The 25,986-nt window shown below is 42.5% G+C and overlaps 1 protein-coding gene across 2 annotated transcripts in view; it reads right to left on the bottom strand.

The window, feature by feature from the left end:
- FBXO8 (F-box protein 8) overlaps nucleotides 1-25,986 on the bottom strand; it is a 34,401-nt gene that overhangs the window by 8,099 nt on the left and 316 nt on the right. The window contains exons 2-3 of one of the 2 annotated variants that reach the window (XM_061583876.1): nucleotides 14,278-14,614; nucleotides 3,549-3,675 (exon numbers count right to left, since the gene is read on the bottom strand). In XM_061583876.1, the coding sequence (XP_061439860.1) occupies nucleotides 3,549-3,675; nucleotides 14,278-14,606 (456 nt within the window). In that variant the 5' untranslated portion in view covers nucleotides 14,607-14,614. The remainder of the gene's footprint in view (nucleotides 1-3,548; nucleotides 3,676-14,277; nucleotides 14,615-25,986) is intronic. The other variant, XM_061583878.1, reaches the window with a different exon arrangement.

Raw genomic sequence — 25,986 nt, 5'->3', positions numbered from 1 at the left:
GCCACTCATTCTAAATGTTAAAAAAATACTTTAGGAAGTCCATAGACCAGCATACGTCATAACACATGGTATTTGGGCAATTTTTATTATCAAATTACAGAAATATTTATTAAACTTTCTAGGCTTTTCCTCCTCTAAATACCACCCACATGATGATTTAGAGATTTTAAAAAATCCCATACAGCAATTATACTCAGAAGTAAATCCCAGTGAACTCAATGGTGCTTACTTCCATGCAAAGATGCATAAGACTGAAGCCTAAGGGTGCAATCCAACTTGCATTTATGCCAGGCTGAGAGGAATTGGATGCGGCGGATCTTCAGCTGAGCCAGCTGGGTCCTGGCTCAGTTGGGCTACACTGATGTAAGTCCTCTTCCCGGCTCAGTCAGGACTCAGCCAGGCCTGCGTGGCTCATTCACGACTGACACAACTGGAGTTGGCATAAGCCTGCATAAGGACCGAGAAAGGAGCGTGTCAGGGAGGGGCCAAGGTGAGGAGATTTAGGCCACATCCAACTCATGTTTGGAACGCTCCTGCAGGTCCCAATCCAGGCAAAAGTTACACCAAGAAAAAGGTCTGTCTTAAGAAAATAATTGCAATAAAAGTCAATGGAGAGGGCTTACTCCCCGATAGGAGTATTTGGGAGAGCAGGTTTTTACTTTCTGGTCCCTGTGCACAGCTGCCAGCTGAGCCAGCGTTCAACCAACCCAAGGCTCCTGAATGGAAACTGGATGCGGCAGAACTTTACGGCAGCTTCTCTTGCTCCAGGACAACTTATGCCAGCTTCTCTTGTTCTAGCACAACTTGCTCTGTCTTCCCAAGTTCGATTGTTCTGTAAATTGTAATGAACTTCATTGCCAACGTGCATATACATGCATGTTAAATGGAAAAGATAAAGGCTTTTCCCATCTAAAACTAATGGTGAAACATAACATTTGAATGTTATCATCTGGTGTTTTGCTACCAGATCGGCTAGGCCCAGCACAAGGAACATCTCATACTGTTCTCACACTGGAAACTGTACCTAGTCCCAACAGTAGCTAGTGCTGCAGCAATGGTATTTGTCCCTACGAAAAAGAGCCAGGCAGCCATAACTTGTGAGGTACTGTAAATAACAGGATTTTTTGTGGCCTTATAGTGCAGGGAAGGGAATCTTTTGGATCCAGTGGGCCAGACATTTATATCTTTCCCCCACCCATGGGCCAATTTTGACAAGTGGATGGGAACTCCCATTTATCAGTCTTCAGATGTCATAATTATGTCAGGTGATTGACAGTTGGATGGTCTGTAGGGGGCAGGGAAGATAGTGACCAACCTGGATTGAACTTCTCATGCATCAAGTTCAATTTTCTGTTTTCTGTGCAAGCAGCCAATTCAGCCACGTCTCTATCTTCCCCCACCCCTGACGTAACATATGATGTCAGGTGTGGGGCGTAGCATGGTTTTTGGAAAATGGCTTGGCAGGCCAAATTTGACCCATGGGCCAGAAGTTCCCCACCCCTGCTATAGTGGGACATCTAACTAGCCATTTAATAACCCAGGATTGTCCATACAGCCCTGTACACTTTTTTCTTAGTAGTAAGGGGTTCAACACAGCTAGTGAAGATCTCAGTGGTTCTTTTCCATTTCTCAAGCATACGACCCTAGTTTTTATTATGACAGCACATCATGTGTGTGATGTGGCAGCTTAAGTAGAATTGAATAGCCTGACTAATCTTTTTTCTATTAGTGTCTAATCTATCCGCTACCAAGCTCCAATATGCATTCTTGCCACTTTATTATAATTTCAATCTGATTTATATCTAGATGCCTAAGTGCAGTATCAGTAATATACGGTGCAGTAATATGCATACAAATTCTTCAAGCATCATTTTGCAGCTTTGCCTCCCATTCCATTAGGCTTCCAGTCCTTTTGATGCAGCCCCGCTCCTTTTTCTCACCATATTAGCCCCAAATTCCTGAGTCTGCACTTATTATGAATCTCTATTTATTATTCAAGTTTAGTATACATCTTTCAAACCTAGCTGCTCTATATTGTTTTCACTACAAATATATTGTATTTTAATATATCAGCAATAGTTCACAGCTCCATTTATATCTGTGAAGATATAGATACCAATCTGGCCCTAATGAGAGAGGCACACTTCCTATTGATCCAGAAATGCTTGCTGATATAGTCTTTTAAACCTAGATGTCCTTTATTGCAACAAAACGGTTTTACAAGACAGAAAAAAGCAAAAAAAAAAAAATAGAAAATGCACATAATCCAAAAATTAAGGGATCTAAACACACATGAAAGGAATAAACATTTATTGAAATATTCTAATCCATCTACTAATCAAAAGTTCTCGGTTATCAAACCCCTACTTCAGATTCAAAATTTGCTTCAGTATTACAAAGGACAGCTTTGTCCTTTGTTAAAATAAAACAATATTTATGAGTCAAATTTGTTTCTTAAACCCATAATCGAGGTGTGGAAATCCTTCGGTCCTCCAGATGTTGCTGAATTACAACTCCCATCATTCCTGTCCACTGGGCATGCCTGCTAGGGCTGATGAGAGTTCTAGATCAGCAACATCTGGAGGGCCAAAGGTTTCCCACACCTGCCAAAATCAAATGAAACTAAGGTTCCAGTTAAAGAATGGCTTTACTATACTGGACTGGGTTCGCATTTTGTATCAGAACTGCACATATTTACTTTCCCAGTTATTCTACAAAATTTAATCATTTATTCACAACTTTGAACTAGGAGACAAAGTGAAAATAAAGCAGTTTCTCTCTCCTAAGGTGCAATCCAACTTGCATTTACTCCAGGCTGAGGGGGACTTGGATGTGGTGGATTTTTAGATGAGCCAGCTGGGTCCTGGCTCAACCAGGCTAGGCCAGCATAAGCCCATCAGCCCAACACAGCTGGAAACCAGCCAGCTCAGCTGAGACTGGCACAACTGGAGCCGGCATAAGGCCCAAGAAAGGGGCATGTAGGAGGAGAGGCCAAGGTGAGGAGCCTTGGGCCACATCCAACTCATGTTCGGAGCACTCCTGCAGTCCCAATCCAGGCAAAAGTTATGCTGGAAAAAAGGTTTAAGAAAATAATTGCAATAGAAGTCAGTGGAGAGAGCTTACACCCCAGTAGGGGTACTTGAGAAAGCAAGCTTTTATTTTCTGGTCCCTGTGCGCAGCTCCCAGCTGAGCAGGCATTCAGCAAACTCAAGGGTCTTGATTGGCAACTAGATGTGGCAGAACTTTATGCCAGCTTCTCTTGCTCCAGCACAACTTACGACGGCTTTCCCTCACTTGGATTTCTCTGTTAAACATTAATCCTGAAACATTTGCTTGAAGCAAGTACAAATGGATTTCAACAAAATGCACATCCAAAAAGTATGCTTAGGTCACCACTTTAGTTCTTCTGATGACTGATTTTCTCCAATTGTCCATCAAGTGGGCACTTCTATGCTCCTATAACTTGGGACCTGCCTGGCACTTGAAAAATTAACAAGCGCATCAGAACTATTGCCAACACTTACTAATGTCATCAGCACTCTACTTACCTCTTCTGGATTGGCATTAAAAGTGAGGCTGCCTTCATCCAACTGCATATACAGTTTTCTAAAAGAAAATCCAAGAGGTGGATTCTTATTGTATATGGAACAGTGACCCCAAGTGGACTTGCACAATCTACAAAAATGGAACAAGTGTGTTCAATGTAAAAATATGTCATACTCTATTTCATTTTCAAGTTACATGATTTCAAGAACACACCAAATACTGCAGTAGTATTTTAAAAGTATTGCTCAATGCTTAAGTTAAATAACTTACTACATATATGTTAATGGGCGTACTCCAAGTAGTTTGAAACATGCTTTTCTCTTGACAAACAAACATGAGTAAGCTAATTTAACAACTGAAAAACTGATTTCCGATATTCTGCACTCATTGCATAACCACAGAAGTAACATCAGGGAAAAAGTTCCCAAACATATATATATATGCCTACATTTTCATATGGAAGTAGTCCAACAGATAAAGATAAGTACATGTAAGCCTCTGAAGGGTGAGGGGCTTAATGAATGGTGCTATCCAGTACTTGGCTTCTCATCCTAACAGTATCATTAATATTTCAGAGATTAACGGAGTAAGTAAATGTAAACATCAGCTGACCCTAACCTTGAATTTGAAAAATAATAAACCTCCCAGGGACTAAGAGAGAGATGCTTCTTTTTTTAAAAAGGGAATTAACCGTTCCATGGAGAGGGAATGTGATTCAGTGTGTGGTTTCGTGCACAAATCACACTGGGGGAGCTTCATGCAGAATTACAACCCAGTGCTATATATCCTTTAGCCAAACAGTATCCATAATCAGTAGAGCATTTAAATCAGGAATTTGGTGTTTTAGCCTGCAATCCTAAACACACTCATCTGGGATGAAGTCCGAATTAACTCAATGGGGCTTTCTTCTGAGTAAAGACAGTGTTTAATCCAATGCTACCATTGCATGAGCAGAACAGACTTCTGCTTGTGCAACAGAACTTCATCTCCTTCTTCCTGCACTCCCGTGCATCCTCAAAATCTGTTCCAGAGGATTCAGAGTGTGGGGGGAGGGGTAAGAGAGGAAGAGGAAGTTGCACTGTGTGAAAAGAACTCTGCTTTTGCAGCTTTGGATACAACTCATATGATTACACTGTTAATTACCAGCATACTTTGGATTACATTTCTTATGCATCTGTGACAGAATTCTATAAAGCATAAACCCTGCTGAACTAAATGTGAGTTGTGCAAGATATTCCTGTGCATTTCCACTCAGACCTGAGGGGTTTCTTCAGATCAAATTGCTGACAATATGATTTCCCCCATTTCCTATACTAGCTTTCTACACACTGCAGAAATTTAATCTGCAGGAAACTATAACTGATGGGGAGGGACACATTTAAAATGATGCTTTATGGGGGGAAAATGGACTGCCTTCAAGTTGATTCTGTCTTATGGCGACCCTATGAATAGGGTTTTCATGGTAAGCGGTATTCAGAGGGGGTTTACCATTGCCTTCCTCTGAGGCCGAGAGGCAGTGACTGGCCCAAGGTCACCCAGTGAGCTTCATGGCTATGTGTCAGGCCCAGGATGTGACTCAGGAACCAGACCAACGGCTGTAGTTAATTCGTGTTTTATTAGGGTAATGTCCAAACAAAGACTGCGTTTTCTCATGAAGCAATACAGGGATACAGGTCCTGCGGCATTGGGAGAAAGTTGACAGAGCAAGGGACTTCTTCCCGCCTGTTATTTAAGAAGGGGCCAAACGGGCGCGCAATCTTTCGCTCCTCCTTAACTGCCCCTCAGGTACTGCCCGCCTTTCCCCCCTTCTCTCCTGTCTTTTCAGCTGTCTGCGTGTGCGCGGAGAGGGGGGAAGCATCACCCCCTCCTCTTCTGAAGTTTCCGATTCCAGGATGGGGGATAGGGGAAGGGCTGATGGTAAACTGCCTCCCTGCTTTTCGGCTGTGAGCAGCCCTCCCTCTTTCCCCTCTTGCTCTGAGCCTGAAAGAGGGGGAGGCGTGAGAATGTCCAGGGAGGGCTCAGGCTCCCCGTTGCTAAGCGACCTTATCACTGGCAGTTCCTCTGTTTCGTCTTCGCTCCAAAGGGGGGAAGTTCCTCCCCCTTCCCTCTGCCATCCATCCGAATACTCTTCTCCCAACTCTCCGGGATCCAGCTCCCTGGGATTGGGACCCCAGGTCTGCCTTCTGACACCATCCCCCCTCCCAGGCTGTGCCCCCCTCCCAGGCTGTGCCCCCCTCCCCTTGTCTGGCTTGGGACGGTGGGGAAAACGTTGATGGAAAAGTTTTACCAATTCTGGAGCATGCACATCAGCTGCATCTTCCCATGATCTGTCAGCCACCCCATAGCCTTTCCAGTGAATCAAGTACTGCAGCTTGTGGCGTCTGATCCTGGAATCTAAGATCTCCTCAACTTCAAACTCAAGCTGCTCATTTACCAGGAGTGGAGCTCCGGGAGGTTCCTCCGGCCGTAACTCACTGGGAGGGGCGGCTTTCGTTAAGAGGGATCGATGGAACACAGGATGTATTTTAAACGTGTCAGGCAGCTTCAGTCGGTACACCACGGGATTGATTTGAGTTTCTATTTCGAAAGGACCCACCCTCTTGTCTTGTAATTTTCTACATTTGCCCGGCATCTGGAGGAAGCGGGTGGACAGCCATACCTGGTCTCCCGGTTGAAGGGGGGGTGGCTCCTTCCTGTGCAGGTCAGCAACTCGCTTGTACTCCGTTTTGGCTTCGTTTAACTGCTGTTTCAGTGTCTGTTGCGCCGCTTGCAATTCCTTAAGGAAGTTCTCAGCTGCCGGTACCAGCATTCCTTCTGAGCTGCTTGGAAAGACTTTAGGATGGAATCCATAATTAGCAAAGAACGGGGTTTGTTGAGTGCTGGAGTGCAGAGAATTGTTGTAGGCGAACTCTGCAAAATGCAAATATGATACCCAGTCAGTCTGTTGATAGGACACATAACTTCGTAAATATCTTTCCAAAACGGCGTTCAAGCGTTCCGTCTGCCCATCTGTCTGGGGGTGATGGGCGGAGGAGAGTTTTAATTCCGTCTGCAACTGTTTCCACATTGCTCTCCAAAATTTGGCTGTGAACTGAGTTCCTCGGTCTGAGACTACGCTGTTTGGCAATCCATGCAGCCGGTAGACTTCTTTTATGAATAACTTGGCCGTTTCTATAGCCTTTAAGGCCCCTGCACAAGGAAGAAAGTGTGCCATTTTGGTAAGTAGATCCACCACTACTAAGATGGCTGTCATTCCTTGGGACTTGGGTAGATCAGTTATAAAATCCATGGAGAGGTCCTTCCAGGGTTCGTGTGGGACAGGCAACGGTTGTAAGAGTCCTGCTGGTGTCCCTGTTTGTGTTTTTGTCCGCAGACAGACAGAGCAGGACTTTACATAACTCTCAATATCCCGACGCATTTTAGGCCACCAGAAGTCCTTGGCCACGTTCTGAATGGTCTTGTAAATCCCAAAGTGTCCCGCTGTGATGGAATCATGACACTGGCATAGGATTCTGAGCCTTAATTCCCCTTCTGGCACATATCTGGCGGTTTTGAACCATAACAGTCCATTTCTCCAGTGAAAGGTTACTTCTGAGTCTTGACCTTGTCCCGTCTCCTGCTGATATTTTAGCATGTCTGCATCTTCTTGTTGTGCCTTTTTGAGTTCCTCATCCCATGAAGGCTGGCATACTCCCAACATTAATTTCTCTGGCGGGATTACGTACTGAGGCTGGTCCTCAGATTCACTTTCTTTGTATTGTGGCTGTCTGGATAAGGCATCCGCTCTCTGGTTTTTGGCTTGGGCATGGTAAGTAATCTGGAAGTTAAACCTAGTGAAGAACTGGGACCATCTTATCTGTCTCTGGTTCAGCTTTCTGGCGCTTTGGAGGCTTTCAAGATTCTTGTGGTCGGAGCGCACTTCAATTCGATGAGAGGTCCCCTCTAGGTATTGTCTCCAGTTTTCAAGAGAGTCCTTGATGGCCAGCAGCTCCTTCTCCCAAACTGTGTAGTTCTTCTCTGCAGGCTTTAACTTCCGAGAGAAGTACGCACAGGGGTGCAGCTCCTTCCCTTCTTGGTCTAATTGTAGCAGGACCCCCCCGATGGCAAAATCTGAAGCATCTGTTTCCACTACGAAAGGGCGGTTCGGATCAGCAAAGCGCAGAATGGGCTCAGTAGCAAACCTTCTCTTCAGCTCCTCAAAGGCCTCGGTGGCGTTCTCTGTCCATTGAAACTTCTTCTTCCCCCTTAAACAGTCAGTCAGAGGAGCTGTTAATTTGGAAAACCCTGGAATGAACTTTCTGTAATAATTGGCAAACCCCAAAAACGGTTGTACATCCTTTTTGGTGACAGGTTGGCCCCAGTCCAATATGCAGCTTCTTTCCCTGGGTCCATCTCCACGCCTTCCGCTGAGATTCGATATCCAAGGAAGTCTAGAGACTTGAGGTCAAATCCACATTTCTCTAATTTAGCATACAGGTGATTTTCTCTCAGTCTCTTCAACACCGTCTTCACATGCTGGTCGTGGTCTTCCTGGTTCTTTGAGAACACCAGGATATCATCTAAGTAACAGATTACATACGTGTCCAACAAGTCTCTAAACATGTCGTTCATGAATTTTTGAAAAATTCCTGGTCTTCCACAAAGCCCGAACAGCATGACCAGGTATTCATACTGTCCGTAAGCGGTCAAGAATCCTGTTTTCCATTCATCTCCCTCCTTCATTCTGATCAGATTGTACGCTCCTCTCAAATCCAACTTCGTGAAGATTTTTGCAGAGCGCAGTCGGTCCAGCAACTCTGAGATCAGGGGCAGCGGGTAGCTGTTGGGGATGGTGATCTGGTTCAATGCGTGATAGTCGTTCCAGGGTCTGAGTTCCCCCCCTTCTTTTTCACAAACAATAGTGGCGCTCCAGCAGGGGATTGTGAGGGGCGTATGAATCCTCGCCTCAGGTTTTTATCCAGGAATTCCTTCAGGGCCTCCCTCTCATTCTCTGTGAGAGAGTAGATTCTCCCTGATGGGATGCTGGCTCCTGGCACTAGATCAATCGCACAGTTGTAAGGGCGGTGGGGGGGTAAAGTCTCTGCCTCTTTTTCATCAAATACATCTTTGAATTCTTCATACTTTGGCGGCAGGGTCACTTGCTCGATCTCTTGCACTGCCCCCGCTAAGGTGTTCTTGATTCCTTCAGGTTGACAGTTCTCCTGGCAATACTGTGAGGTGAACCACACCACCGCCTCCTTCCAACTTATTTTGGGTTCATACTTTGCTAGCCAGGACATTCCCAGAATCACCTCAAAGTTCGAGAGATCTGACACGTATAGCGAAATGAACTCTTCGTGCCCAGGGATTTGAAGTTTCACTTCCTCCGTGGCTTGTGTCACCCCTCCTGACTTCAGGGGTCTCCCATCGATAGTCTCCACAGCTAGGGGAGCGTCCAGTTTCCACCGGGAAATTCCATGACGCTTGACTAACTTTGCATCAATAAAATTTGTGGAGGCTCCACTGTCAATTAAGGCAGTGGAATTAAACACCACTCCTCTGGAAGTTGTAATCCGAATAGGCAAGACCAACACCCCCTTTGAGGGAGGTTGGATCGTTGGGGGGCCTTTATACAACGCTGCCCCCAGTCCACCGGCCTGCACGTGGACTGGGTGTTCTAGTTTCCCGCCGCCTCGGCTTTCCCCCCTTTCAGTCCACAGTCTCTGGCCACATGGCCCGGCTTTGAACAATAAAAGCATAAACGTTCCCGGCGTCGTCTTTCCTTTTCTTCTTCCGACAGTCTTGGCCTAGCCCCTCCCTGTCCCTCAGTTGCATTACCTGCCATCCCTGCAGTGGGAAGGGTCTTGTTGCGGGATGCTGAGGCTGAGTATCTCGGGACCTCCTGCTTCCTTTCCAGGCGCCTTCCTTCCATCCGGTGATCTATCTGTAGGCATAGCCGGATGAGCCCTGGTAGGTCAGCAGGGGGGGGGAGGTCCTGGCCAACTCATCCAGGATTTCAGCATTTAATCCACTCCGGTACATAAACATCAGGGCGGCGTCATTGTAACCAGTTTCCTGGGACAGAATTTTAAAAGCGTTAGTGTACTCGGAAACAGTCCCTTTAGCTTGCTTCAGAGCGCCTAGTTGCCGCGCTACTGTTTCAGCCCTTTCCGGGTCTTGAAACATCTCGGTCATCTCCTGTATAAATCCTCTGTACCTTCCTAAGACAGTATCCTTTCTCACGAGATACGGAGTCACCCATTTTGCAGCTTCTCCCTCCAGGAGGCTAATCACGAAAGCTACTTTAGCCCCATCGTCTGGAAATTCCGTGTGCCTGACATCCAGATATAACTCACATTGAGCCACGAAGGTTGCCAACTGATCACTTTGTCCCGCGTATTTTGGGGGCAATCCAATGGGAACCTTTACTACGGCAGCTGGAGGGGCTGTTCGCATCTGGTCTATCGTGGCCTTCAAGGTTTGATTATCCGTCTTCAGCGCCTTGACTGCTGCTAGCAGGGCTTGAACATCCGTCTGCAAATCAGCTACCTTAGTCCTCAAGAGTTCCACTTCTTCCGTCTCAGAAGTGGGGTTCGTCCCCCCCGCTGCTCCCTTTGACATCTTGTCCCAGTCAAGTGAAGAGAGCGCTGAGGGTGATTTAGGTGGCTCTGTCAAGCTGTCAGGCCCAGGATGTGACTCAGGAACCAGACCAACGGCTGTAGTTAATTCGTGTTTTATTAGGGTAATGTCCAAACAAAGACTGCGTTTTCTCATGAAGCAATACAGGGATACAGGTCCTGCGGCATTGGGAGAAAGTTGACAGAGCAAGGGACTTCTTCCCGCCTGTTATTTAAGAAGGGGCCAAACGGGCGCGCAATCTTTCGCTCCTCCTTAACTGCCCCTCAGGTACTGCCCGCCTTCCCCCACCTTCTCTCCTGTCTTTTCAGCTGTCTGCGTGTGCGCGGTGAGGGGGGAAGCATCACCCCCTCCTCTTCTGAAGTTTCCGATTCCAGGATGGGGGATAGGGGAGGGGCTGATGGTAAACTGTCTCCCTGCTTTTCGGCTGTGAGCAGCCCTCCCTCTTTCCCCTCTTGCTCTGAGCCTGAAAGAGGGGGAGGCGTGAGAATGTCCAGGGAGGGCTCAGGCTCCCCGTTGCTAAGCGACCTTATCACTGGCAGTTCCTCTGTTTCGTCTTCGCTCCAAAGGGGGGAAGTTCCTCCCCCTTCCCTCTGCCATCCATCCGAATACTCTTCTCCCAACTCTCTGGGATCCAGCTCCCCGGGATTGGGACCCCAGCTCTGCCTTCCGACACTATGCGGGGATTCGAACCCTGGTCTCCCAGGTTGTAGTCCAACACTTTAACCATTATACCACACTGGCTCTCATCCTTTATAATAAACCAATTTTAAATTTATTGTTATAGGATTAGGGGGTTGAGATAGATAATTGTGAGTCTTCTCCCAGTTTTTATTAGAGATGCACCACTTGTCAAACTAGTTCTTTTCTTTGTCAAGCTAATAGGTTAGCCAAGTCTGTCAATTGTTCCATTAACATGCGTAAGGATTTTGCTAGGAGGGCAATGTGTGCCATAGGAACTCTTTCAGGAGGGAGGCACTCCTCACCTGGCTGGAAGAATTAAGAAGTGGTCTGTGTTTTAGAGCGAGGCTAGGTGAAGAAGGAAAGCTGGAAAAGACACTGAGAGGTCTGCTTGCTCTCTGAGTCTGAATCTCAAGCTATGGCTTTCAGGTGATCTATTGGACAGTTAATGCTGTGAAACCCCTCCATCTTACATTCAGGTTGTATATATGTGTATATAAAACCATGTATCATAAAGACACCGCAGTCTCTTTTCATTCCAAGGAAACTAAGCACTGGGACCCCCTGGAAGTTTCCACTGCAACGTTATAATTAAATTAAGGTGCAAGTTGCAAAAAATTTATGCAACATACTTTAGCCATGGCACTGTATCACAGATTCAACAGACTAAAACAATAGAATAAAAACCCATATTAGGAAGAGCTAAAGAGAACACTCAAGGAAACCACCCACCTGCACCATAGTTTCTAAAATAACTCTTGCGTTATAGCATACTAGGATGTCTCCCAAGAGCTGCATCTTTCAACAATGATAATATATCAGCACATTCATTATTGCTGTAAGTAAGCCAAGTAATCTTTGATTGAATCTACTATATATTTTGGAAGATTGTTTGTCCTAATGGGGAATTTTATATATCCATACATATATGATCTTAGCTATTAAGAAGGTATATGTTTTATAATCATAAGGAGTTAAGCATAGGCTTGTAGGCCTGTGAAGACCTGAGATTCAGGCTCACAGAGCACCCTAAATTTCCATAGGCCTCGGTCAGATCTGTAAGCAAAACCTGTTGCAACGGCAGCAGTCACAGGGACCTTCTGTTTCTTTGCCAAGACTGGGCCAATGCATGACTGACAGATATTGATTACCCTATTGTTTGGAATCAAGGAGCGTTTAATCTGTGACAAAAGTTGTGATTGATGTAATAAGTAGAAATAGTTAATACTTGATTCTTGAGTAAAGCAATAATGCCCTCTAGAGGAAAAGTCTGTAATAAGTATTAAATGTTTAATGAAGAGAAATAGTGAGATTTAAAAATAACCCAGTGTGTTATATTATATTTACAACTTTATAAGTGTGTTTTCGTTAAGAAAAAGGTACTCTGGGATGGCCTGCCTCCTCTATATCTCTGAGGCTGAAAGATACTAGTTAGCCAGAATCACCCAGTCTTTTCCTTGGTCTGTGTGGCTTCAAAATGAAGCTCAAATGTCTTAAATATAATCCCCTCTCCTTAGCTAAGTATTTTATGGGTAAGGAAATGGGATTTCTGAGAAAGTATAAGGACACAAGAACCCTTATGGCAAAGGAATAGAACTGGGGGTGCTCATACATTCCCAAACACCCTAAGTTGAGGCAAACTTAACTCAGGGAATTTGTCCAAATATCTCCAAGTGTACTTGGGTCAGCCTGACTGATCAGGAACAATGGCATATGGAATGTACTGGGTATGCTTGAAGGCACCTTCAATGTACTGGCCTGAAAAAGCATTAGTCATGAGAGACAGTAGGACAATGGAGACATTAACGAGATGGACAGAATCTTGGAATCAGCACTGGAGTTTCTGATTGGTTTGGAACGATTGTAGAGAGGAGGAACAGTAATGTTGGGTGGGCAGGAACTCATGAGATTGGTGAATCACAGTCACATGCTGTAACTATATAAAAGAGCTTGCACACAGTGCCTCAGTGCAGTCTCTCCTGGATGTTTCTGGGAGGCTGACCCTGCATATGCTTGTAAAGAATAAAGGCTTACCTTTTTGCTTCAAGCCTGTGTCCTCAAATATTTTTTTTAAGGACCCCCAGCAAAAGATCCCAATGGAGAAAAATTCTCCATCAGTCCATCTGCTGGCTATGCATTGGACACCTCTTAAGATATTGGTACCTTCATTATACAGAGAGCTATCGCTAGTCGGGCGGTATATAAATTTAATAAATAATAATAATAATAATAATAATATACAGCATCTGTTCTATGTTGAAGACATATCTCTTCACCCTAGCCTTTGACATTTGAAGTTTTTTTGGACCCTCTCTAGTTGTGAATGTAATCTGTTATAAACTGTTTTTATTATTGTATTTTTATATTGTTAGGATGTGCTCTGGGACCTTCTGGTGAAGGGCGGGTAATAACTTTAACGGTAATAATATTGTAACTAAATTTTGTGTGATAGTTCAAGAGATCAAGGAGCAGATTTTCGTTATGTTTGGATACAACTGGATGCCATTCTGAATCAAGATGGCATGCTGAAGCTTTCAAAACTGCACTGATTTTTTGGTGTCTTCAAATTCCCAAGCAATGCCAGGTATGAAGCTAATAGTCACTTATATATTGAACAAAGCAATTTATATCTTTGGTGAAAAAAGCATGCAGTAGGTATTAAACAACTGAACTATTACATTCATTTTTAAAATTATTACTTTCCCATATGTCCTGTGAGCTTAAAAAAATACATCTCCTGGAGAAAGACAAGAAACATCTTCAGTTGTATGGGTGAATACCTTCCTTTTTTCCTACAAAGGCTGTTTCATGCCTCACCTTTGCCCTCTGCAAATTTTTAATAACGCATACCCACATGTCTGGAAGCTGTGCATGCAAAAGTCATTCCCTCCACCCTCCCTCTTTTTGTGAAGAACTAGTCAAATTCTAGTCACGCAGGCAGCTGTTTGTATTATGAGATGTTCCCAGAAACATTACTGATCAGTACCATTTAGCCTGAAGTGCTGATCTTCAAAACACTTGCACTAGCAAAATTCAGCAAGCCTTAAGTAGGAACAGGGTAGGAACTGACTTTTCTTGAGCAAATGAATGATATTCATGATCGTTATGCTATCAGTTCTGGTAGTAGCCATAATGGACCACTATTCAGAGTCTTATGTAGACCATTACATACCCAGCTTTGTAACAGAGCTTTAACAGCTTCCACAAAATGAAAAACCACCTGCAAGAACTCTAACCATTTCTGGTGTGCCTCAGGGCACACTCCTTTTGTGGCTTACCACCACCTTTAAAATCTTAATTTAATTGCTCTTGAAATTCCATTAATTACTGCTAATTGCAATTAAACAGTAGTTTTTCCAAGCAAGTTGTTTGGACAAAAAATCCTGGACGTAATTGCCTGTTGTAAGTTGTGCTCATGACCTCTCATTAACTTACCCTTGCCAAAGTAGCTCATCATTAGCAAGATCCTGCCAAACACATGAAGCCAGGCAGAGGTCTGTTGCATTCAGGTATGACAAAATGGTAAAGCTAAGTTCAGGGGGCAACATTTCTAGGTTGATGAACCCTTCTTGTTCTTTTGATTTTCGAGTTTTCAAGAGATGGTAAATGTCAATGCCTCCTTGGGCATGTTTCCGATGGTTTGTGTTTGAAACATTATTAGCAGTTATCCTTCTACCATGCTCTCTGGAAAGATAGCTTTGTTCTGTATAAACCTGGTGTTGCAGCTGCTGGTTCCTGGCCACTCTCCACAGCCCCTGACCCATCTGCAAGCCTGCAGGTTGTATACAAAACAAAAACAAAGCAAACAACATACATCCAGATTAGTTCATTAAATAACAAACAACAGCTTCACAATCATATTTATATGAGCAAGAAAATAAAGGATGCGGTCATAACATCCAATTATGCTTAAATACTATTAAATAGGTTTAACAGTGCACAGCATTAAAATGATTTTCACACAAAGCATTACAGAACTAAAGAAAGTAATGAGAAGCATAAATCATGTTTCTGACTGTGACTGATGGGAGCTGTAGTCAAAAACACCTGGAAAACTCAAGGTTGGAGAAGACTGCTCTAGAAGGATTTTTTGTTATATACTGTCCTAGTTTTACATCACAGGTGGAGAACCTATGTAGGGCTCTCCAGATGTTACTGAATTTCTGATGTGGTTGATGTGAATCATAGTTCAGCAACATCTGGAGGGCCACAGGTTCCCCATCCTTGTTTCAGACAGAGTTACCAAGTTGAAGTTACAAATTTGATTGGTACAGAGCTCTTCAGAAAATATTTTAAAAATAATATTTACATAATTTCCACAGAACTCAAACATTATATAGCATATAACATCCAAGAATAGACCCTGGCAACTGATTGTAATATTTACTGATACTGGACAGAGACAGTGCTGCCTGTTTCTTTCAATTCATTGTTTTCTAGCTACAATCACCTCCTGATCTGAGGTAGGGGGAGTTTTTAGGAAGCAATGAGGGCTATCACTCCTAATATTCCCCAGCAAGCAAATACACCTTCAGTACCTCATTTATTGCTATGATACAACTGAAGACACAACAAAAGTAACTTTTCATGGCATGAAATAGTGACAAAACCATCTGTCAGACATGGGATGCAAAACTTCCAAGGGTGAGGATAGGGGTGGGTGAGAGAGAGAATAGTGGTCTCAAAACGCAGGGTTGGATATTATAACTATTTTTACTTTTTTCAAAACTCAAGCCACTGTTCGCTGATAATTGTGTCCCACTCCACACAGCTGCAGAGCTAGTTCTGCAGAGTGCCACTGATCTGAGAACTGTATCAAATGAGACCGTGTGAAAAGCTCCTTTTGGGTTTTTTTAAAAAAAGGTCCTAATAAAATTCAGATCACAAAGGCACAAATGTTGCTAATCTAAACAAACTAAACAAAATCTCATCTAAGTAACATCAACAAAAAAAGGTTTGCATCCAAGAGGCATCCTGGTTTCAAAAAATTACTCCTGATCTAAAACTTCAAAGTCTAGTATGAATAGAACTTTGTCTACAGAAGGTGTGATAACCTATTTGTCTTCAAATGTTAGCTTGACAGGCCCCAGAGATGTTTAACTAGCCCAAACAACAATATATCTAGCTTTAGTCCGAATACTAATACATCTATTACAGCATAAGCTTCCACAGAATCCACAGCTTTCATTTATGCCACAAAAAAGTTGTCTTTAAGGTGCCAGAAGACAAACTAAGAAGTATCCCCATTGCTGGTGGGGTGGAACCTAGCAGATCCCATAACTGCTTTAAAAGCTGGGGAGTATTTTCCTAAGCAATTTGTTCTGAAAGGAAATTGTGTTGCTAAAAGGTGGGCAGTAAAGCTGTACAAATCCAAAGCACCACGTGGTGCTTTCTAGAAATTAGAAATATACTGCCTTGCAAAAGTAATCAGACCCCTGACCAATGCTCCCATATTGAAACAAAAGAAAATGGACTGCCTTCAAGTCAATCCCGACTTACGGCGACCCTAGGGTCTTCATGGTAAACGGTATTCAGAGGTGGTTTACCATTGCCTTCCTCTGAGGCTGAGAGGCTGTGACTGGCCCAAGATCACCCAGTGAGCTTCATGGCTGTGTGGAGATTCGAACCCTGGTCTCCCAGGTTGTAGTTCAACACCTTAACCACTACACCACACTGGCTCTCGCTCTCATATTACTGAATTACAAATGGTACGCTGTAATTTTGTTCAGTATGATATTTTATTTTGAAACACTGAAATTCAAAACCAATTACTGCAAGATGGTTTTATGTTGGGAAATGTTTGTAAGAAACAAAAAACTGAAATATGTTGCTTACATAAGTATTCAACCCCCACCCACCACCCACATTGATATTGGTAGAGCCACCTTTCGCTGCAATGACAGCTTTAACTCTTCTGGGGTAGGTATATACCAGCTTTGCATACAGTGTCAGAAGGATTTTGGCCCATTCTTGGCAACTTTGCTCCAGGTCGTTCAGGTTGATTGGATGTCACTTGTGGGCTGCAATTTTCAAAGAGCACCACAGATTCTCAATGGGATTGAGATCAGGACTTTGACTGGGCCACTGTAAGACATTCACCTTTTTGTTCTTGAGCCACTCCAATGTTGCTTTGGCCTTATGCTTGGGATCACTGTCCTGCTGAAAAGTGAATTTTCTTCCAAGCTTCAGTTTTTTAGTGGACTGAAGCAGGTTTTCTTGCAGTATTTCCCTGTATTTTGCTCCATCCATTCTTCCTTCAATTTAAACAAGATGCCCAGTCCCTGCTGATGAGAAGCATCTCCACAGCATGATGCTGCCATCACCATACTTCACTGTAGGGATGATGTGTTAGGCTTGCGCTTCAGATGGTACTTTTTGGGTAACAGCTTCTTTCTTACCACCCTCCCATACAGGCCAGTGTTACGCAGAACTCTTGATATGGTTGACAGGTGCACCATTACTCCACTCCCAGCCACTGAACTCTGTAACTCCTTCAAAGTGATTGTTGGCCTCTCTGTGGCTTCTCTCACAAGTCTTCTCCTTGTTCGAGCATGGAGTTTTGCGGGACTGCCTTTTATTGGCAATGCCTGGGTGATGTGATGCAGCTTCCACTTCCTGATTATTGATCCAACTGTGCTCACTAGGATATCCAAACACTTGGATATTATTCTGTACCCTTTTCCTAATCTATGCATTTGTATTACATTATCTCCCACTTCTGGAAAATGCTCTTTGGTCTTCATTATACTTCAGATCCAAAGCCTGACCAATGGGCCTTCAACAGTGGGGGTTTTATCCTGACAAAGTGACAGCAACTTTAATGGTTCACAGGTGGAAGCCAATGGTAAGGTAATTGTGTTCTCAATAGGGCAATTTCTTTCATCTGTGTAAACGGGGAGTTTCCACAGCACAGGGATTGAATACTTATGCAAGCAACATGTTTCAATTTTTTGTTTCTTACAAACATTTCCCAACATAAAACCAATGGCACCTTGCAATAATTGATTTTGAGTTTCAGTGTTTCAAAATAAAACATCATACAGAATGAAATTACAATGTACCATTTGTAATTCAGTAATATGAGAGCATTGATCAGGGATCAATAATCAGGGATCTGATTATTTTGGCAAGGCACTGCAAATGAATGAATAAACTGAAATAAATTTGAAATAGTTTCCCCTTCTCTCTTCATAGGGATCATGGTTAAAAAAATGGATCTGGTATTTTTACTTGACACATCTGAAAGCCATTAAAGTGTCAATGCAAACCACCACAAGTCTTATAATTCTTCAACAAAGCATTCAGGCTTGCATGCTTGTGAGCCTAGAGGGAGAGAACCAACAGACCCGAAGAACACCTCTGTATCTTTCATCAAATAGGTTTCTCTTTTCCAAGTTTATTATGAGATCATGGTATTTTATGTTTTTGAACTCCTAATACATATATAAAATCACAAGCCTTTTTGTTATTTTGTGTGTTAAAAGAAAGCACACATACTTCTAACCAGTATATCAGGTGTTTGAGAAAACTGGAAAAGATTTCTTGAAATTACTTAGTGGAATATCTTACACACCAAGAGCTATTCTTTTGCTCTTGATCATAACAAATTGGATTTCATGCAGGCATATCTATATCCTCATATTTACTTCAGTTCAATCCCTCTGCCCCATCCTCTACTATGGGCCAGCTTTAAAATGCCACATTTATGGGTGTTTTTCAGTTCTCCCTTCAAGCAGCAGCCTTCCACTCAGATCAGGTGGAACAGCACCTCTTAAGCTGGAAGAGACTGCTGACTGAAAGAAACATCAGCGCCTTCTCTATGCATGCTTGGAAGTGGTTTCTCCTGGGGCTGGGGGAATGAATCATGGCAAATGTTCTCCACAACTATTTGCCAAAGTAAATATAAATTATTTTATGAGTTCCAGCTTTGAAGGCTACTTCAGAACAGCTGGTTTAGAACTTTGAATTTCTTTTGCTTCTCTCCAGCATTAAGATGTAAGTAAGGGAGCAATGACACTGCCTTTATAAACAAACCACACTGGGAAAGAAGTCATGGTAAAACATGCTAAGCTGCATTCTGTACAATTAGGTTGCTTAAATCCTGTTGATTTCAATAGAACATAATATTAGCTGAGCTGTGCAAAGAATAGCATCCTAAATATCTATTTCCAGAATTGTTGGATGAAAACCAATTTTATTTTATTTTTTGCACTGCTGGTTATCAATTAGAAGAGAAATCAGAAACTAGAAGTCATTTTTGCAGAACAAACACTTCATAAAACTTCCAAACTCAACTTTTTGTTTTTTATAAAATGATTTTAAAACCAAGAGTCCAGATAAAAAACGCATGACTTATTTTGCTAACTCTCACTGGTGACTTCTGTTGTAGATGGCAATTAAAAAGTCCTCCCAGAAGTCTAGTTCAGTCACCTTGTAAATTAAGCACCTAGAGTTTATTTTTAATATTGGCCTGTATTTACTAAAAAGGTGAAGGAAAGCTATGTAAGCTCAGAGTTCCTCCTCATAAACCTCCCTCATTTTAGTGAGGCTTGTGCAGGCAGAGCAGGTTTTCTGAGTTCAGTCCCAAAACTCCAAAGCAGTGACCCACTCTAACTTGCAACATCAGGACAAATAGATAAAAGCTTTTAAAAATGTATTGATGTTATGACGACAAAATACAACTTGTCAAATCACTTGCTGTAAACCACCTCTGTCAACTTTATTTAGATATATGCCACTCTGGGCTCCTCGCTGGAAGGAAGGGCGGGATATAAATAAAATAATAAATAAATAAATAATATTTAAAAAGTGATCCACAAAGAAAAAGTAAGGACCCCAACAATCTAGCACAGGAGTAATCAGAAGAGGGTTCACAAGCTACATACATGGACCATGTATCCTGAATGAATAGTCCACCAGCAAACAATCTACAGCACTAGCGTAGGCTACATGTGTCAGGACAGGAGAGAGTGAAGGCTTGAGGCCTTGATAAGGCCAACAGCCTTATCTTGCCCATACCTGATCAAACATAGGAACAAGCAAAGTCAGATTTTTTAAAAAAAAGAGTCTTGCAGAGTTTTTAGAAGGCCAACAAATCAAAGTTCTCATGAGCTAGGACACAATGATCCAGCATCTCAACACTGTTCTAGCAATTTGCATCAACATGTGCAATTTGCATCAACACAGCAGCAAACACACATGTAGATAAACAAATCCTAAACTATATTGGGCTTTATAGATTAAATACTAATTGCTATTAACACAGCATACATAATTTAACCCTGAATATATATTTAAAAAAATCAAACTTGATGCAAAACTGAATACAGAGACAGCTGTATACCTCACAGGAAAAATGTCTGTTTCAGGCGCAGATGTAGAGGAATAGACTACATGAAACACTTGGATCACTTGGTCCCTCTGCAACATGTGTTGGAATTGCTTTTTAATATGTTTTTAACCCTTTTCTAAAAAAAGTTTTTTAAAGCTTTTTTAAAAAAAGGTTTTTACATACGTTTCATTTTAATGTGTTTTAAAGTCTGTTTTTATGATTTTTTAAAGTGTTTTTGGTGCTTTTGTTTGCAGCCCTGGGTTCCTCCTGGGGAAAAGGGTGGGATATAAATCAAATAATACATAAATCAAATAAAACATCATTACATCCAGAACAGTTGTCTATCACTTCAGTAGAATGTACAGCACACTGCTGGCATTAAATAAGCACTGGATAGTACAGTAGAACTAAACTGTACTTCAGCAGGAGGTAACGCTATTTAGTATTTATAGTACTTAAATCAACTGAAAATAAATCGAATCAGTGTTTTGACTTATTTTTGTGACATAGCATTCTGATCCTCTGCAGAACCAGATCACATGCTATGTATAGTCTTGGAACAACAGATATATTTGTAATGACTACCAGTGGAACAAAAACTTTCCTTTTCCAGAACAAATAGTTATTTGCACTCAAACAATCAGTAGCATTCAGTACAATTTTATAATCTCCTTTCCCCCTTTGAAGAAAAAATATTTTTATTTATAAATTAACCTGCTCTTAGGTTCAATATAGGTGATAAGCGCATAAGAAAAAAACATACCAAAGATTAATGCCACATACATCTCCCCCACAAGCCTGCTTAAATAAAAGATGGTGGATTGCCTTGGTGAAGCACTTAGGGTTAGGCTTCAATGAAATCCAAACTGGGAAGCAGCTATCAAAACTGAAGGGAGTCTACATCTGACAGTCACAACACTATCATATATATCTTTTGCAAGGAAAGTAACAATACAAGACTGAAAGCCTATGCATAGCTACTTAAGAGCAATCCTTAATGATAATGCATAGGATCAGACTCTAAAATGGTAATAAACATTTTTTTAAAATGAAGATCTCTAAAATACTTCTATGTTGTCTATGAAAAGAAGTCCTAATAAACAAGTAGTTTTAAGTACTGAAACATATGAATTATTTCTAAAAAAAAGGGCTGTGTTCTTCTTTATATTAAGTACCAACTGAACAGGCTGCAGAAATAAAACAGAGTGACATATATAACTGCTAGCCAACCAATGACTGCTGTGAAACTATAAGCTTAAGACTGTCTGTAGCTTTTCCAAGGATTTATCTCTGCTTTTTTCCTACCAAGCAATTTTTAGCTTTGCAATAATCCTGAGATAGACATTCCAGAAACTCACCACTAAGACACCATATCCTGTTATAAACACTACCCATCAGAATGAATAAATAGAAAAAAAAGTATAATGTAAGTAACAAAAAAGCACAGGCTTTTGTGCAAGGTGGCTTTCAACACTTCTCTCTCAGATAGATGCATCAGCAAACGCAATATAACATTCCCCCCTAAGCAATCCCTAAGCTCCCTAGGAGAGTTGCTGAGGGGCTGTAGAGTGCCATAATCCTCCCCTCCATGGCTGGAGATAGAGAAAAAGAGAGGTCTGCAGGTGGCGAAGGAGGTCTACTGCCAGAGGCCTCTTCACCATCACATCTATCAGTAAGGGATGAAAAGGGGAATTGTTAGGATGGCTGGGGGGAGCAGACCTTGGCTCCACAGGATTTAAAGCCTTTCTGTTCTCCTAACATGCCCACCCCCAAGCTAGCTATAAACTAAGCTAGTCCTGGAACTGGCAGTTATTTCCTTCTCTCAATGCAGTCAATGTGAGGGAAATGCAAGGAAATAAAGAAAACCCTTAACTATGGCAAGAAAAATAGAACAAACATCTCCCTTCCCCCCCCCAAATATTCACCCTAGCCACAGAGCTTAGGAAGCGCCACCTCCACAGGATTGCTCTGCCCATCTCTCTTATTACAACATTATGGGTTGATCTAACGTTTGTATGGGGAAAGCAGGAACACCTTCCAGACACTGTACACCAGGGGGTGGGGACCCTTCGGCCCTTCAATTAGGCACTGTCCACCTATCAAATTTGGCCCACGAGGCTATTTCTGATAATGGTTTCGCCCATGGAACCAAAAAGGTTCCCCGCCTCTGTTGTAAACAATAGACAACCACTTCACACATGCAAAGGCATGTGTAGTTAATATCCCTAAATATATTTATTTGCTTTACTGACACTGCAGTCCTATGCATGTTTACTCTGAGCACAGTCAATTGACTCCAATATTGTAACAGTTGAATCTAATGAGGTGTCCAGAACACAGTCTTGTCCTGTTTTATTGGATGAGTTTCAGTTGGTACAGCTCGAGGATGTGGACAAGGTGCTTGGACAGATACAGGTGACTACTTCCGCTCTGGACCCTTGCCCCTCGTGGCTAATAAAAGCCAGCAGAAATGGAACGGCCGGCTGGGCCAAGGAGGTAATTAATGCCTCGTTACGAGAGGGAGTGGTCCCACCTTGCCTGAAACAGGCGGTAGTGCGACCGCTCCTAAAAAAGTCCTCCTTGGACCCTGATAACTTTAACAACTATAGGCCGGTAGCAAATGTTCCATTTCTGGGCAAGGTTCTAGAGCGCGTGGTCGCTCGCCAACTCCAGGCCCTCTTGGATGAAACTGATTATCTGGATCCATTTCAATCCGGCTTTCGGCCGGGGTTTGGTACAGAAACAGCCTTGGTCGCCCTGTATGATGACCTCTGTCGGGAGAAAGACAGAGGGAGTGTAACTCTGTTGGTTCTCCTTGGTCCTTACCTATAAAGCCCTTAACGGCACTGGACCGCAATATCTGATGGAACGCCTCTCCCGCTATGTTCCTACCCGTTCACTCCGCTCGACGTCTAAGGCCCTTCTCCAGGTCCCAACCCATACAGAGGCCCGGAGAACAGTAACAAGATCTAGGGCCTTTTCGGTGGTGGCCCCCGAATTATGGAATGCCCTCCCAGATGAGATACGCCTGGCGCCTTCTCTGTCATCTTTTCGGCGCCAGGTAAAAACCCACCTCTTCACCCAGGCATTTTAAAGTATTTAAGCTTTTAATCTTATTTTTTTTAGTTTTCTTTCACTTTGTTTATATAATGTTTATATTGTCTGCGCAATACACACTTGCTGTATTTTAAATATTGTGGTTTTATCATGTTGTACACCGCCCTGGGAGCTGCTAGCTATAGGGCGGTTTAGAAATGCAACTAAATAATAATAAATAATAATAATAAAATCACTCCTAGGTCAGTGTGTATAGGCAGCCTGAAATATAAGAATATATACCACAATAAATTCAGCTCATCTGAAGGAATGACACACTATTTACACACACGAATTATAGGATAGTTAGACTGTCTTATTAAAGAACACTATAGTACTCATTTGTAACATGTAATTTTTATGCTGCTATTCTCTTTATATATATATATTTAAAATATAGCTATTTCTAATTCATATAGCTGATTCTGATTTTATTGTTTAGCTTTGTTGCTCATTTTTAATGCTTAATTTCGATGTCTAACTCTGAGTAAAATTAAGAAGCAACTAAATAAATGCTAAAACTAAATAGTAACTGAACAATATGACTTAAGCCTAAATGACATTTCTTGAAGTGCAAACATGGACATGTGCCTAAATCAGTTCAGGAGTGTGCCAAAACACCACACTTTGAACCAGCAACAGCTACCACAGAAGCTGAATTTACAAAGTATAATTTATGAACATCCTGATCCCATGTAGAGCTAGGCATAACTAGCAAGCTGCAGATCTACAATACAACAAACCATTTGCAGTGTCACTTCCTATCTACCATTCCTTTGAGAAGGACAGATTATTAAATAAATAAGTGCCCTTGTCAATTGCAACTCACTTGCTGCCAACCTGCACAAATGCAACTGCACAGTTCCAGCATCATACCTACACAGGAGACATAGATGGGACATCAGTTCAACTGCACCGCAGATGTCTCACATGTGAGCAGAGAAAGGCTGCAAAAGGAGGGCTGAAAGAACAGCGATGGTAGTCACACTCCTATTCATGAAACAGTAGGACTATAACCTCATATTGTACAACAACGTTGAATACCGAAACGATGCATGTTAACGCAGGATTATAATCAATGCACATCCTGACGGGACAAACGGCCTACACAATCCACACCAAACAAGCACCAGTGACAAACAGCAACCATGCCACAACCACCTTCCACAGATGTGTAAAGAGAAAGAAAACAAACAACGTTATTGAAGAAGCAGCAATGTGTGAATGGTAGGTTTCCATCAATAAGTACTAGAGGGAACAACAGAATGATGAATAAGCCTTTGCAAAGAAACAAAGCCTTGCTCCACGGTACTGGTATCTCAGACTACTCTGACTGGCAGCAACTATCCAGGATCTCACAAGTTGTCTCTTCCATCCTTGGCACCTAGAAAGTTAAAAAAATAGTAATGCCAAGGATTAAATTTATGACTTTAGGCACATAAAGCATGTGCTCTCCCACTGAGTTGTGTCCTCTCCCTAAACCCTCACCATAATGGGGTACATGGTCATGGCAAGACCAGCCCAAGATATTTTGCTGCCTGACACCAAGAATACAATGGTGCTCTCCATTCTATGCTGAGAAGCTGACCTGACTGGCAGTTGAGTCTTACTTCAACAATGACAATGGGACAGCATCCTCCACTGCACTTGAAGGCAGATTAGTTTAGGGGATGCATGACAGGCACACAGGCACAAACACCTGTATGTACTGCCTGAGGCAAGTGACTCATTCTGCCTAATGACAGAGTCAATCCTGGGCCACAGGGTCCCAGGATGTATGAAGCCAATGAGGTGAAGACCAAGAAAGGTGTCATGTCATAGGCCAGGCTGACTAGAAACTACAATGACTGAACTAGCGATCTGAAGACCTGAACTGTTAGCCATTACAAGCAGAACTGGATGACAAACAGCAAACATCCTTCCAATGAGGGGAGTTGCTGTTGCTGTTTGGCAGTCCTGCCAAGTTCACATGAGGAGAGATACCACTCAGGTAAAGAGCAAGTCAGGTCAAAAGCAGAGTATGAGAGACTTGTGCACAGCATCACCACCCCACGTGAAGGGCATGATTATGGAAGAGTACAAATCTAATGATAATGCATGATTATTAGAAGCCAGAAAGTTGATTATTTGTTTTGCTTAAACATCTATAAACCACCTTTTATCAATGATTTCAAGACAGCTTGCAAAAAAAAATAAAACAAGTGAAACTGCAATAAGGAAGATATTTACAGCTGGAGGCATGTACCTGATGGTGCAATTATACTAATGTCTATTCAGAAGAAAGTCTAACTAAACCCAATGAGATGTACTCTCAGGTAGGACTGTGGCTTAAGTTAATTTAACCACAAGTGATCCAATATCCCTTTCCCCAGTTCCATGATCTGCAAATTATAAAACAGTATTGGAGGAATATGTGGCATCTACCACATTTGAACTACTCCAAGGGAGAATTCAAGAGACTGTGCAATAGAGAGGCATTACAGAAACTTAAATCAAAGGGGTATAAGCAGTCGGAGGCTTCCCAATTAGGAAAGCCTTCTTAAAAGAGATGTTCCCAATTGCACTATAATCCCAGCCCTTTGGGTTTGCGAGCGCGCGAGTGTAATAAGAAACACCCTCGCTTCGCGGTTAGCCTCCAATACGAACTGCGCCCCAGTCGAGGCCAACAATTGGTCCAAGCCCCCGCCCCTAAATTCGGAGTGTCCCAACCCCCATTA

The sequence above is a fragment of the Rhineura floridana genome, chromosome 9, assembly GCF_030035675.1.
Source record: "Rhineura floridana isolate rRhiFlo1 chromosome 9, rRhiFlo1.hap2, whole genome shotgun sequence".
Taxonomy (NCBI): domain Eukaryota; kingdom Metazoa; phylum Chordata; class Lepidosauria; order Squamata; family Rhineuridae; genus Rhineura; species Rhineura floridana.
The sequence above is the reverse complement of the archived record's forward strand: the minus strand, read 5'-3'. Positions and strand labels throughout refer to the sequence as shown.